This window comes from Oncorhynchus masou, chromosome 5 (genome assembly GCF_036934945.1).
Source record: "Oncorhynchus masou masou isolate Uvic2021 chromosome 5, UVic_Omas_1.1, whole genome shotgun sequence".
In the NCBI taxonomy this organism is placed as follows: Eukaryota; Metazoa; Chordata; class Actinopteri; order Salmoniformes; family Salmonidae; genus Oncorhynchus; species Oncorhynchus masou.
The window spans coordinates 4989830-5006360 of NC_088216.1; the positions used below are offsets into that span (position 1 = coordinate 4989830).

A 16531-nucleotide genomic window follows, 5' to 3' on the forward strand; every position below is an offset into this window, starting at 1 on the left:
ACACCACCACTACATGCTGTGGTCACTACACTGTTCTGTTCCCCTACAGCACCACTTCATGCTGTGGTCACTACACTGTTCTGTTCCCCTACACCACCACCACATGCTGTGGTCACTACACTGTCCTGTTCCCCTACACCACCACTACATGCTGTGGTCACTACACTGTTCCCCCTACACAACCACTACATGCTGTGGTCACTACACTGTTCCCCTACACCACCACTACATGCTGTGGTCACTACACTGTTCCCCCTACACCACCACTACATGCTGTGGTCACTACACTGTTCCCCCTACACTACCACTACATGCTGTGGTCACTACACTGTTCCCCCTACACCACCACTACATGCTGTGGTCACTACACTGTTCCCCTACACCACCACTACATGCTGTGGTCACTACACTGTTCCCCCTACACCACCACTACATGCTGTGGTCACTACACTGTTCCCCCTACACCACCACTACATGCTGTGGTCACTACACTGTTCCCCCTACACCACCACTACATGCTGTGGTCACTACACTGTTCCCCCTACACCACCACTACATGCTGTGGTCACTACACTGTTCCCCCTACACCACCACTACATGCTGTGGTCACTACACTGTTCCCCTACACCACCACTACATGCTGTGGTCACTACACTGTTCTGTTCCCCTACACCACCACTACATGCTGTGGTCACTACACTGTTCCCCCTACACCACCACTACATGCTGTGGTCACTACACTGTTCCCCCTACACCACCACTACATGCTGTGGTCACTACACTGTTCCCCCTACACCACCACTACATGCTGTGGTCACTACACTGTTCCCCCTACACCACCACTACATGCTGTGGTCACTACACTGTTCCCCCTACACCACCACTACATGCTGTGGTCACTACACTGTTCCCCCTACACCACCACTACATGCTGTGGTCACTACACTGTTCAGTTCCCCTACACCACCACTACATGCTGTGGACACTACACTGTTCTGTTCCCCTACACCACCACTACATGCTGTGGTCACTACACTGTTCTATTCCCCTACACCACCACTACATGCTGTGGTCACTACACTGTTCTGTTCTCCTACACCACCACCACATGCTGTGGTCACTACACTGTTCTGTTCCCCTACACCACCACTACATGCTGTGGTCACTACACTGTTCTGTTCCCCTACAGCACCACTACATGCTGTGGTCACTACACTGTTCTGTTCCCCTACAGCACCACTACATGCTGTGGTCACTACACTGTTCTGTTCCCCTACTACACCACCACTACATGCTGTGGTCACTACACTGTTCTGTTCCCCTACAGCACCACTACATGCTGTGGTCACTACACTGTTCCCCTACTACACCACCACTACATGCTGTGGTCACTACACTGTTCTGTTCCCCTACAGCACCACTACATGCTGTGGTCACTACACTGTTCTGTTCTCCTACAGCACCACTACATGCTGTGGTCACTACACTGTTCTGTTCCCCTACACCACTACATGCTGTGGTCACTACACTGTTCTGTTCCCCATACAGCACCACCACATGCTGTGGTCACTACACTGTTCTGTTCCCCTACAGCACCACTACATGCTGTGGTCACTACACTGTTCTGTTCCCCTACACCACCACTACATGCTGTGGTCACTACACTGTTCTGTTCCCCTACACCACCACCACATGATGTGGTCACTACACTGTTCTGTTCCCCCTACACCACCACCACATGCTGTGGTCACTACACTGTTCTGGTCCCCTACAGCACTACATGCTGTGGTCACTACACTGTTCTGTTCCCCTACAGCACCACCACACGCTGTGGTCACTACACTGTTCTGTTCCCCTACACCACCACTACATGCTGTGGTCACTACACTGTTCTGTTCCCCCTACACCACCACTACATGCTGTGGTCACTACACTGTTCTGTTCCCCTACAGCACCACTACATGCTGTGGTCACTACACTGTTCTGTTCCCCTACACCACCACCACACGCTGTGGTCACTACACTGTTCTGTTCCCCTACACCACCACCACATGCTGTGGTCACTACACTGTTCTGTTCCCCTACACCACCACTACATGCTGTGGTCACTACACTGTTCTGGTCCCCTACAGCACCACATGCTGTGGTCACTACACTGTTCTGTTCCCCTACAGCACCACTACATGCTGTGGTCACTACACTGTTCTGTTCCCCTACAGCACCACTACATGCTGTGGTCACTACACTGTTCTGTTCCTCTACATGCTGTGGTCACTACACTGTTCTGGTCCCCTACAGCACCACATGCTGTGGTCACTACACTGTTCTGTTCCCCTACACCACTACATGCTGTGGTCACTACATTTACATTTACATTTAAGTCATTTAGCAGACGCTCTTATCCAGAGCGACTTACAAATTGCACTGTTCTGTTCCCCTACAGCACCACTACATGCTGTGGTCACTACACTGTTCTGTTCCCCTACACCACCACTACATGCTGTGGTCACTACACTGCTCTGTTCCCCTACACCACTACATGCTGTGGTCACTACACTGTTCTGTTCCCCTACAGCACCACTACATGCTGTGGTCACTACACTGTTCTGTTCCCCATACAGCACCACCACATGCTGTGGTCACTACACTGTTCTGTTCCCCTACACCACCACTACATGCTGTGGTCACTACACTGTTCTGTTCCCCTACAGCACCACTACATGCTGTGGTTACTACACTGTTCTGTTCCCCTACAGCACCACTACATGCTGTGGTCACTACACTGTTCCCCTACTACACCACCACTACATGCTGTGGTCACTACACTGTTCTGTTCCCCTACAGCACCACTACATGCTGTGGTCACTACACTGTTCTGTTCCCCTACACCACTACATGCTGTGGTCACTACACTGTTCTGTTCCCCATACAGCACCACCACATGCTGTGGTCACTACACTGTTCTGTTCCCCTACAGCACCACTACATGCTGTGGTCACTACACTGTTCTGTTCCCCTACACCACCACTACATGCTGTGGTCACTACACTGTTCTGTTCCCCTACACCACCACCACATGCTGTGGTCACTACACTGTTCTGTTCCCCCTACACCACCACTACATGCTGTGGTCACTACACTGTTCTGGTCCCCTACAGCACTACATGCTGTGGTCACTACATTGTTCTGGTCCCCTACAGCACTACATGCTGTGGTCACTACACTGTTCTGTTCCCCTACAGCACCACCACACGCTATGGTCACTACACTGTTCTGTTCCCCTACACCACCACTACATGCTGTGGTCACTACACTGTTCTGTTCCCCCTACACCACCACTACATGCTGTGGTCACTACACTGTTCCGTTCCCCTACAGCACCACTACATGCTGTGGTCACTACACTGTTCTGGTCCCCTACAGCACCACATGCTGTGGTCACTACACTGTTCTGTTCCCCTACACCACCACCACATGCTGTGGTCACTACACTGTTCTGGTCCCCTACACCACTACATGCTGTGGTCACTACACTGTTCTGTTCCCCTACAGCACCACTACATGCTGTGGTCACTACACTGTTCTGTTCCCATACACCACCACTACATGCTGTGGTCACTACACTGTTCTGTTCCCCTACACCACCACTACATGCTGTGGTCACTACACTGTTCTGTTCCCCTACAGCACCACTACATGCTGTGGTCACTACACTGTTCTGTTCCCCATACAGCACCACCACATGCTGTGGTCACTACACTGTTCTGTTCCCCTACACCACCACTACATGCTGTGGTCACTACACTGTTCTGTTCCCCTACAGCACCACTACATGCTGTGGTCACTACACTGTTCTACATTCATTTCACTCAGTTCATGAAAATAATGTTTTACAATCTGATAGAGTTAAACGGGAAAACCAGCACTTTTATAGTTTCTCTGCAGCACCATACCAGTAGACTGATATGTTACCAGTGACTACATAGTTTTAATATCTGACTAATATAATCATTGTCCGCTCACCTTCCAGAAGAGGTGCTGGGGAGTTTGTCCCTCTCTGTCCCCGCAGACATCTGTTCCCTCTCAGAAGCAGCTACCTATGCACACGCACACAGCCAACCAAAGGAACAAATACAAAAATTAACTAAATTAACTCAAAAGTCAAGAAATATTTTAGTGACAACTGATATTATTTTCTAATTACAGTAACAGTCAAAATGTTGGTCACACCAACTCATTTAAAGGTTTTTCTTTATTTGTACTATTTTCAACATTGTAGAATAATAGAAGACATCAAAACTATTAAAAACACATATGGAATATTCTTGTAACCAAAATAGTGTTATTTAACAAATCAAAATATATTTTAAATTATTCAAAGTAGCCACCCTTTGCCTTGATGACAGCTTTGCACACACTCGGCATTCTCTCAACCAGCTTCACCTGGAATGCTTTTCCAACAGTGTTGAAGGAGTTCCCACATGCTGAGCACTGGTTGGCTGCATTTCCTTCACTCTGCGGTCCAACTCATCCCAAACCATCTCAATTGACTTGAGGTCAGATGATTGTGGAGGCCAGGTCATCTGATGCAGAGCTCCATCGCACTCTTTATTGGTCAAATGGCCCTTACACAGCCTGGAGGTGTGCTGGGTCATTGTCTTGTTGAATAACAAATTATAGTCCCACTAAGCGCAAACCAGATGGGATGGCGTATCACTGCAGAATGCTGTGGAAGCCATGACGGTTAAGTGTGCCTTCAATTCTAAATAAGTCACCGACAGTGTCACCAGCAAAGCACCCCCAAACCATCACACCTCCTCCTCCATTCTTCACGGTGGGAACCATACATGCAGAGATCATCCGTTCACCCACACCGCGTCTCACAAAGACACGGCGATTGGAACCAACAATCTCAAACTTGGACTCCTCAGACCAAAGGACAGATTTCCAACGGTCTAATGTCCATTGCTCGTGTTCCTTGGCCCAAGCAAGTCTCTACTTCTTATTGGTGTCCTTTAGTAGTGGTTTCTTTGCAGTAATTTGACCATGAAGGCCTGATTGACGCAGTCTCCTCTGAACAGTTGATGTTGAGATGTGTCTGTTACTTGAACTCTGTAAAGTATTTACTTGGGCTGCAATCTGAGGTGCAGTTAATTGCCAATTTCTGAGGCCGGTAACTCTAATGAAATTATCCTCTGTTGCAGAGGTATCTCTGGGTCTTCCTTTCCTATGGTGGTCCTCATGAGAGGCAGTTTCATCATAGCGCTTGATGGTTTTTGTGAATGCACTTGAAGAAACTTTCAAAATTCTTGAATGTTTACGGATTGACTGACCTTCATGTCTTAAAGTAATGATGGACTGTCATTTCTCTTTGCTTATTTGAGCTGTTCTTGCCATAATATTGTCAGGATTTGGCCAGGGTTGTTCCGGTTTTTGGTCAATGCCCCCATTGTGCTTTTTGACCTTTTGCTTTCCCTTGATCCCCATTATTATTTGCACCTGTGCCTCGTTTTCCCTGATTGTATTTAAACCCTTAGTTTCCCTCAGTTCTTTGCTCTGTGTTTGTATGTTAGCACCCAGCCCTAGTATTCTGTGTACTCTTGTTGATCCCGGTGGACGCTCTTGTGGAATTCTGTTTTTTGTTCTTGTTTATTTATTTTTGAGTATCTTTTGAGGCTTTTTATGCTTTACCTACCACCTTGTGGATTTACCTTTTTGTCTTGGAGGATTACCTTGTGGATTACCTTGTTCTTGTGGAATTCCTTTTGAGGTTGTGGAGTTACATGTTTTCCTGAAGGACTTCACTTTTTACTTTATTAAATACACCGTCTCAAGTACTGCTGTGTCTGCCTCATCTTCTGGGTTCTGCTGACTATTCGTGGCTCAGTTGGTTAAGTGACTGTTTCTCACTCTGGAGACCCGGGTTCGTAACCGGGTCCTGACAAATATGGACTTGGTCTTGTACCAAATAAGGCTATATTCTGTATACCACCCCTACCTTGTCACAACACAACTGACGGCACAACAGTTAATTAAAATGCATTCCAGGTCATTCCTCATGATGCTGGTTGAGAGAATGCCAAGTGTGTGCAAAGCTGTCATCAAGGTAAAGGGTGGCTACTTTGAAGAATGTCAAATATAAAATATTTTGATTTGTTTAACAGTATTTGGTTACTACATGATTCCATATGTGTTATTTCATAGTTTTGATGTCTTCACTATTATTCTACAATCTTGAAAATAATAAAAATAAGGAAAAACACTTAAATTAGTAGGTGTCAACTTTTGACTGGTACTGTACATATTAACAACTGCAACAGTGATTGAATTACCTTTGAGGTGGGGGGCAGAAAGGACGCCTGTTGAGGGGGATGGGTTGAAATGTCCATAAGGGGAGCAGCAGGTACATGCAGTTTGGATGCTGGAATTATTTTGGAGTGAACCAACATGTCGAGTTTATTAGATGAAACAGATGAAAATGTCATGACTGGATGTGTTCATGCTAATTACATAAAAATGTAATACATTTTTATTAAAATTAATTATTATATATTTTTTTACTCGATACAGCACAAATGTCATGGTGTAATTCACATTCTGTATGCACACACACACACACACGCATGCACGCACACACACACACACGCGCACACACACACACACCCACACACACACACACGTGGACACACACGGACACAAACACACACACACACACACACACACACACACACACACACACACACACACACACACACACACACACACACACACACACACACACACACCAACTTCTTGGGGAATATTCAGACCTTCACCCTTTTCATTCCCATTCCTACATCGCTCATTATTTTTTCCTTACGTCCACGGGTCAAAAATAGTGTACTATAAAGTGAGCAGAGAATTTTGTTCCATTTATAAGAGAATAGGGTGCCATTTATAAGAGAATAGGGTGCCATTTATAAGAGAATAGGGTGCCATTTATAAGAGAATAGGGTTCCATTTATAATAGAATAGGGTGCCATTTAAAATAGAATAGGGTGCCATTTAAAATAGAATAGGGTGCCATTTATAATAGAATAGGGTGCCATTTATAATAGAATAGGGTGCCATTTATAAGAGAATAGGGTGCCATTTATAAGAGAATAGGGTTCCATTTACAAGAGAATAGGGTGCCATTTATAATAGAATAGGGTTCCATTTATAACAGAATAGGGTGCCATTTATAAGATTTTGGGATGCAAACAAGTACCCATCTCAATTAAGAGTAGTTGTATTGTAGATGTGTTGTGGTAGAGTAGTGTGTAATAATGTATTGTATTGTAGATATGTTGTGGTAGAGTAGTGTGTAATAATGTACTGTAGATGTGTTGTGGTAGAGTAGTGTGTAATAATGTATTGTAGATATGTTGTGGTAGAGTAGTGTGTAATAATGTATTGTAGATATGTTGTGGTAGAGTAGTGGGTAATAATGTATTGTAGGTATTTTGTGGTAGAGTAGTGTGTAATAATGTGTTGTATTGTAGATATGTTGTAGTAGAGTAGTGTGTAATAATGTGTTGTATTGTAGATATGTTGTGGTAGAGTAGTGTGTAATAATGTATTGTAGATATGTTGTGGTAGAGTAGTGTGTAATAATGTGTTGTATTGTAGATGTGTTGTAGTAGAGTAGTGTGTAATAATGTATTGCAGATACGTTGTGGTAGAGTAGTGTGTAATAATGTGTTGTGGTAGAGTAGTGTGTAATAATGTATTGTAGATATGTTGTGGTAGAGTAGTGTGTAATAATTGTTGTATTGTAGATATGTTGTATTAGAGTAGTGTGTAATAATGTATTGTATTGTAGATATGTTGTGGTAGAGTAGTGTGTAATAATGTACTGTAGATGTGTTGTGGTAGAGTAGTGTGTAATAATGTATTGTAGATATGTTGTAGTAGAGTAGTGTGTAATAATATGTTGTGGTAGAGTAGTGTGTAATAATGTATTGTAGATATGTTGTGGTAGAGTAGTGTGTAATAATGTGTTGTATTGTAGATATGTTGTAGTAGAGTAGTGTGTAATAATGTGTTGTATTGTAGATATGTTGTGGTAGAGTAGTGTGTAATAATGTATTGTAGATATGTTGTGGTAGAGTAGTGTGTAATAATGTGTTGTATTGTAGATGTGTTGTAGTAGAGTAGTGTGTAATAATGTATTGTATTGTAGATATGTTGTGGTAGAGTAGTGTGTAATAATGTATTGTATTGTAGATATGTTGTGGTAGAGTAGTGTGTAATAATTGTTGTATTGTAGATATGTTGTGGTAGAGTAGTGTGTAATAATGTATTGTAGATATGTTGTAGTAGAGTAGTGTGTAATAATTGTTGTATTGTAGATATGTTGTATTAGAGTAGTGTGTAATAATGTATTGTATTGTAGATATGTTGTGGTAGAGTAGTGTGTAATAATGTATTGTATTGTAGATATGTTGTAGTAGAGTAGTGTGTAATAATGTATTGTAGATATGTTGTCGTAGAGTAGTGGGTAATAATGTGTTGTATTTTTTATTTTAATTTTATTTTATTTCACCTTTATTTAACCAGGTAGGTTAGTTGAGAACAAGTTCTCATTTGCAACTGTGACCTGGCCAAGATAAAGCATAGCAGTGTGAACAGACAACACAGAGTTACACATGGAGTAAACAATAAAAAAGTCAATAACACAGTAGAAAAAAAGAGTCTATATACATTGTGTGCAAAAGGCATGAGGCGGTAGGCAAATAATTACAATTTTGCAGATTAACACTGGTGTGATAACTGATCAGATGGTCATGTACAGGTAGAGATATTGGTGTGCAAAAGAGCAGAAAAGTAAATAAATAAAAACAGTATGGGGATGTATTGTAGATATGTTGTGGTAGAGTAGTGTGTAATAATGTATTGTATTGTAGATATGTTGTGGTAGAGTAGTGTGTAATAATGTATTGTAGATATGTTGTAGTAGAGTAGTGTGTAATAATGTATTGCATTGTAGATATGTTGTGGTAGAGTAGTGTGTAATAATGTATTGTAGATACGTTGTAGTAGAGTAGTGTGTAAGAATGTGTTGTGGTAGAGTAGTGTGTAATAATGTATTGTAGATATGTTGAGGTAGAGTAGTGTGTAATAATGTGTTGTATTGTAGGTATGTTGTGGTAGAGTAGTGTTTAATAATGTGTTGTAGTAGAGTAGTGTGTAATAATGTATTGTAGATATGTTGTGGTAGAGTAGTGTGTAATAATGTATTGTAGATATGTTGTGGTAGAGTAGTGTGTATTAATGTATTGTAGATATGTTGTAGTAGAGTAGTGTGTAATAACGTGTTGTATTGTAGATGTGTTTTATTGTAGATGTGTTGTGGTAGAGTAGTGTGTAATAATGTATTGTAGATGTGTTGTAGTAGAGTAGTGTTTAATAATGTGTTGTATTGTAGATGTGTTTTATTGTAGATGTAGTGTGTAATAATGTATTGTATTATAGATATGTTGTAGTAGAGTAGTGTGTAATAATGTATTGTAGATATGTTGTAGTAGAGTATTGTGTAATAATGTGTTGTATTGTAGATGTGTTGTAGTAGAGTAGTGTGTAATAATGTGTTGTATTATAGATATGTTGTGGTAGAGTAGTGTGTAATAATTTATTGTATTGTAGATGTGTTGTGGTAGAGTAGTGTGTAATAATGTGTTGTATTATAGATATGTTGTGGTACAGTAGTGTGTAATAATGTATTGTATTGTAGATATGTTGTGGTAGAGTAGTGTGTAATAATGTATTGTATTGTAGATGTGTTGTAGTAGAGTAGTGTGTAATAATGTATTGTAGATATGTTGTAGTAGAGTAGTGTGTAATAATGTGTTGTATTATAGATATGTTGTGGTACAGTAGTGTGTAATAATGTATTGTATTGTAGATATGTTGTGGTAGAGTAGTGTGTAATAATGTATTGTATTGTAGATGTGTTGTAGTAGAGTAGTGTGTAATAATGTATTGTAGATATGTTGTGGTAGAGTAGTGTGTAATAATGTACTGTAGATGTGTTGTGGTAGAGTAGTGTGTAATAATGTATTGTAGATATGTTGTGGTAGAGTAGTGTGTAATAATGTATTGTAGATATGTTGTGGTAGAGTAGTGGGTAATAATGTATTGTAGGTATTTTGTGGTAGAGTAGTGTGTAATAATGTGTTGTATTGTAGATATGTTGTAGTAGAGTAGTGTGTAATAATGTGTTGTATTGTAGATATGTTGTGGTAGAGTAGTGTGTAATAATGTATTGTAGATATGTTGTGGTAGAGTAGTGTGTAATAATGTGTTGTATTGTAGATGTGTTGTAGTAGAGTAGTGTGTAATAATGTATTGCAGATACGTTGTGGTAGAGTAGTGTGTAATAATGTGTTGTGGTAGAGTAGTGTGTAATAATGTATTGTAGATATGTTGTGGTAGAGTAGTGTGTAATAATTGTTGTATTGTAGATATGTTGTATTAGAGTAGTGTGTAATAATGTATTGTATTGTAGATATGTTGTGGTAGAGTAGTGTGTAATAATGTACTGTAGATGTGTTGTGGTAGAGTAGTGTGTAATAATGTATTGTAGATATGTTGTAGTAGAGTAGTGTGTAATAATATGTTGTGGTAGAGTAGTGTGTAATAATGTATTGTAGATATGTTGTGGTAGAGTAGTGTGTAATAATGTGTTGTATTGTAGATATGTTGTAGTAGAGTAGTGTGTAATAATGTGTTGTATTGTAGATATGTTGTGGTAGAGTAGTGTGTAATAATGTATTGTAGATATGTTGTGGTAGAGTAGTGTGTAATAATGTGTTGTATTGTAGATGTGTTGTAGTAGAGTAGTGTGTAATAATGTATTGTATTGTAGATATGTTGTGGTAGAGTAGTGTGTAATAATGTATTGTATTGTAGATATGTTGTGGTAGAGTAGTGTGTAATAATTGTTGTATTGTAGATATGTTGTGGTAGAGTAGTGTGTAATAATGTATTGTAGATATGTTGTAGTAGAGTAGTGTGTAATAATTGTTGTATTGTAGATATGTTGTATTAGAGTAGTGTGTAATAATGTATTGTATTGTAGATATGTTGTGGTAGAGTAGTGTGTAATAATGTATTGTATTGTAGATATGTTGTAGTAGAGTAGTGTGTAATAATGTATTGTAGATATGTTGTCGTAGAGTAGTGGGTAATAATGTGTTGTATTTTTTATTTTAATTTTATTTTATTTCACCTTTATTTAACCAGGTAGGTTAGTTGAGAACAAGTTCTCATTTGCAACTGTGACCTGGCCAAGATAAAGCATAGCAGTGTGAACAGACAACACAGAGTTACACATGGAGTAAACAATAAAAAAGTCAATAACACAGTAGAAAAAAAGAGTCTATATACATTGTGTGCAAAAGGCATGAGGCGGTAGGCAAATAATTACAATTTTGCAGATTAACACTGGTGTGATAACTGATCAGATGGTCATGTACAGGTAGAGATATTGGTGTGCAAAAGAGCAGAAAAGTAAATAAATAAAAACAGTATGGGGATGTATTGTAGATATGTTGTGGTAGAGTAGTGTGTAATAATGTATTGTATTGTAGATATGTTGTGGTAGAGTAGTGTGTAATAATGTATTGTAGATATGTTGTAGTAGAGTAGTGTGTAATAATGTATTGCATTGTAGATATGTTGTGGTAGAGTAGTGTGTAATAATGTATTGTAGATACGTTGTAGTAGAGTAGTGTGTAAGAATGTGTTGTGGTAGAGTAGTGTGTAATAATGTATTGTAGATATGTTGAGGTAGAGTAGTGTGTAATAATGTGTTGTATTGTAGGTATGTTGTGGTAGAGTAGTGTTTAATAATGTGTTGTAGTAGAGTAGTGTGTAATAATGTATTGTAGATATGTTGTGGTAGAGTAGTGTGTAATAATGTATTGTAGATATGTTGTGGTAGAGTAGTGTGTATTAATGTATTGTAGATATGTTGTAGTAGAGTAGTGTGTAATAACGTGTTGTATTGTAGATGTGTTTTATTGTAGATGTGTTGTGGTAGAGTAGTGTGTAATAATGTATTGTAGATGTGTTGTAGTAGAGTAGTGTTTAATAATGTGTTGTATTGTAGATGTGTTTTATTGTAGATGTAGTGTGTAATAATGTATTGTATTATAGATATGTTGTAGTAGAGTAGTGTGTAATAATGTATTGTAGATATGTTGTAGTAGAGTATTGTGTAATAATGTGTTGTATTGTAGATGTGTTGTAGTAGAGTAGTGTGTAATAATGTGTTGTATTATAGATATGTTGTGGTAGAGTAGTGTGTAATAATTTATTGTATTGTAGATGTGTTGTGGTAGAGTAGTGTGTAATAATGTGTTGTATTATAGATATGTTGTGGTACAGTAGTGTGTAATAATGTATTGTATTGTAGATATGTTGTGGTAGAGTAGTGTGTAATAATGTATTGTATTGTAGATGTGTTGTAGTAGAGTAGTGTGTAATAATGTATTGTAGATATGTTGTAGTAGAGTAGTGTGTAATAATGTGTTGTATTGTAGATGTGTTGTGGTATAGTAGTGTGTAATAATGTACTGTAGATGTGTTGTGGTAGAGTAGTGTGTAATAATGTATTGTAGATATGTTGTAGTAGAGTAGTGGGTAATAATGTATTGTAGATATGTTGTGGTAGAGTAGTGTGTAATAATGCATTGTATTATAGATATGTTGTAGTAGAGAGGTGTGTAATAATGTATTGTATTATAGATATGTTGTGGTAGAGTAGTGGGTAATAATGTGTTGTGGTAGAGTAGTGTGTAATTATGTGATGTATTGTAGATATGTTGTAGTAGAGTAGTGTGTAATAATGTATTGTATAATAGATATGTTGTGGTAGAGTGGTGTGTAATAATGTATTGTATTATAGATATGTTTTGGTAGAGTAGTGTGTAATAATGTGTTGTAGTTGAGTAGTGTGTAATAATGTATTGTATTGTAGATATGTTGTGGTAGAGTAGTGTGTAATAATGTATTGTAGATATGTTGTAGTAGAGTAGTGTGTAATAACGTGTTGTATTGTAGATGTGTTTTATTGTAGATGTGTTGTGGTAGAGTAGTGTGTAATAATGTATTGTAGATGTGTTGTAGTAGAGTAGTGTTTAATAATGTGTTGTATTGTAGATGTGTTTTATTGTAGATGTAGTGTGTAATAATGTATTGTATTATAGATATGTTGTAGTAGAGTAGTGTGTAATAATGTATTGTAGATATGTTGTAGTAGAGTATTGTGTAATAATGTGTTGTATTGTAGATGTGTTGTAGTAGAGTAGTGTGTAATAATGTGTTGTATTATAGATATGTTGTGGTAGAGTAGTGTGTAATAATGTATTGTATTGTAGATGTGTTGTGGTAGAGTAGTGTGTGCGGATCAGATCAAGCTGTCACGATCGTCGTAAGAAGCGGACCAAAGCGCGAAAACACGAAGTAAACTGAACAAGAAAATAAATGAACAACGACGGTGACGCTATATACCAAATGTGCTGACACAAGCAACTAACATAGACAATCACCCAACAATGACAAAACAGGCTACCTAAATATGGTTCCCAATCAGAGACGAGTGGTTAGAGCGTTGGACTAGTAACCGGAAGGTTGCGAGTTCAACCCCCCGAGCAGACAAGGTACAAATCTGTCGTTCTGCCCCTGAACAGGCAGTTAACCCACTGTTCCCAGACCGTCATTGAAAATAAGAATTTGTTCTTAACTGACTTGCCTCTTAAAATAAAGGTAAAAAAAAAAAAAAAGAGAGAACGACTAACCCCGGCCTCTGATTGAGAACCACATCAGACCAAACACAGAAACAGACAAACTAGACATACAGCATAGAATGCCCACTCAGATCACACCCTGACCAAACAAAACCTAGAAACATACAAACTAGACATACAGCATAGAATGCCCACTCAGATCACACCCTGACCAAACAAAACCTAGAAACATACAAACTAGACATACAGCATAGAATGCCCACTCAGATCACACCCTGACCAAACAAAACCTAGAAACATACAAACTAGACATACAGCATAGAATGCCCACTCAGATCACACCCTGACCAAACAAAACCTAGAAACATACAAACTAGACATACAGCATAGAATGCCCACTCAGATCACACCCTGACCAAACAAAACCTAGAAACATACAAACTAGACATACAGCATAGAATGCCCACTCAGATCACACCCTGACCAAACAAAACCTAGAAACATACAAACTAGACATACAGCATAGAATGCCCACTCAGATCACACCCTGACCAAACAAAACCTAGAAACATACAAAGCAAACTATGTTCAGGGCGTGACACAAACCTATTGGGAATTCTTGATCAATCAAAATGTAGCTGTTTTCCGTATAGAATGACTTGTATACAGTTTATATTACAACTTTTTGTGTTTTGTCTTAGAGGTTGTTTCTTTACTAAATAGGTAAAAACTCAACATTGTGTTAGTCTGAGAAACATTATTGAGCTGGTTGGTTTATTGTTGTTGAAAGCTTGAAATGTACACACATTGAGAAGTGATATTGCAGCAACAGTTTTTAAAGTGGGTAATTGTATCAAACATATATCCTTGCCTGTTTGAATTAGAGCTCCTTGAAAGTGTTTATCACAGCCTGGTAAACACCTTCTTGTAAGTTGTCGGGACGTTTAAATTCTCTGTCGTTAGATAATATTAACATTTAGCTAAAGCTGTGCTGGACTCGCTCCGCGTACGTGTCCCTAACTAGCGAAAGTACTGAATTAGTTTACAGGGCCGTTGTGGGAATTTTTTTCGGGAGATATCATGTATGCAACACCCTGTATATTTGGTTTAGAGAACAAAGGCAGTGAATTCAAACAACAGGAGGGGATGTCGAGACATTCTGTCTACAACCGGGGTGGGGGGCACCGGGCGCTGATTAGAGATAACAATGTTTAACACCGGGCGGTCAGCAGATATCTGGACATGCCGTATGCATGATAGTGCAAACCTTGGTTTCAAACGATCCCCCTCCAGATAGAATGGGACTACATGCTTGGGCCCCTGTTGAACATCCCCCCTCCCCTTTGTTTTTGAAACGCACGCACACACACACACTCCTGCTGTCCCCGTCACACGCACACTCACGCAAGCACCCTGATTTTCCGTGTCTTTTTTCTTCGTGACAGACCGGGGTGTTGTGGTAGAATAATGTGTAATAATGTGTTGTATTATAGATGTGTTGTGATAGAGTAGTGTTTAATAATGTGTTGTATTGTAGATGTGTTGTATTGTAGATATGTTGTGGTAGAGTAGTGTGTAATAATGTGTTGTATTGTAGATATGTTGTGGTAGAGTAGTGTGTAATAATGTGTTGTATTGTAGATATGTTGTAGTAGAGTAGTGTGTAATAATGTGTTGTATTGTAGATATGTTGTGGTAGAGTAGTGTGTCATAATGTGTTGTATTGTAGATATGTTGTAGTAGAGTAGTGTGTAATAATGTAGAGATAACAATAATAATAATAATAACAATAATAAACTTCTTCACAACAGTATCTCGGACCTGCCTGGTGTGTTCCTTGTTCTTCATGATGCTCTCTGCGCTTTTAACGGACCTCTGAGACTATCACAGTGCAGGTGCATTTATACGGAGACTTGATTACACACAGGTGGATTGTATTTATCATCATTAGTCATTTAGGTCAACATTGGATCATTCAGAGATCCTCACTGAACTTCTGGAGAGAGTTTGCTGCACTGAAAGTAAAGGGGCTGAATAATTTTGCACGCCCAATTTTTCAGTTTTTGATTTGTTAAAAAGTTTGAAATATCCAATAAATGTCGTTCCACTTCATGATTGTGTCCCACTTGTTGTTGATTCTTCACAAAAAAATACAGTTTTATATCTTTATGTTTGAAGCCTGAAATGTGGCAAAAGGTCGCAAAGTTCAAGGGGGCCGAATACTTTCGCAAGGCACTGTATTATAGCTCATAACTTAACTTTAGTGAGATGCAAATGAATGGAGAGATTTAATAAAATATAGATTCTTACCTTCCTGGGAACAGAATTTAACCTTTTGTTCTCAGAGTCTATTTATGACTGAGGAAACTCAAACCTAATTTCAACCCTGCTTTACTGTCAATGGGAACAGAGTGAAAGTGTCAACAATGCTTTGATGAAACAGGAAACACAGTTGTGTACGTCTCAAATGGCATCCTGTTTCCTACATAGTTCACAAATGTCTCCTTATGTCCCCTGGTCAAAAATAGTGTACTACAAAGTGAATAGGGGGCCATTTGGGACGCTGCCCAGAACTCTTCTGACTTACTCTCACATACCTTTATCTCTAACTTGCTCTACCTGCTATTGTATCAACTCTCTGATTCTCTAACTAGCTCTACCACCTATTGTATCAACTCTCTGATTCTCTAACTAGCTCTACCACTTATTGTATCTCCTCTCTACTCTCTGATTCTATATCTCCTCTTTATCTCTAACTC

The 16531-nt window shown here is 39.2% G+C and overlaps 1 protein-coding gene across 8 annotated transcripts in view; it reads right to left on the reverse strand.

The window, feature by feature from the left end:
- The window catches only part of LOC135531287 (caspase recruitment domain-containing protein 8-like), a 76552-nt gene that overhangs the window by 20074 nt on the left and 39947 nt on the right, over positions 1-16531 (reverse strand). For all 8 annotated transcript variants that reach the window (XM_064959429.1, XM_064959427.1, XM_064959412.1 and 5 more), the window contains 2 exons: positions 6333-6421; positions 4024-4097 (listed from right to left, as the gene is read on the reverse strand). In XM_064959429.1, coding sequence (XP_064815501.1) covers positions 4024-4097; positions 6333-6389 — 131 coding nt within the window. In that variant the 5' untranslated portion in view covers positions 6390-6421. The remainder of the gene's footprint in view (positions 1-4023; positions 4098-6332; positions 6422-16531) is intronic.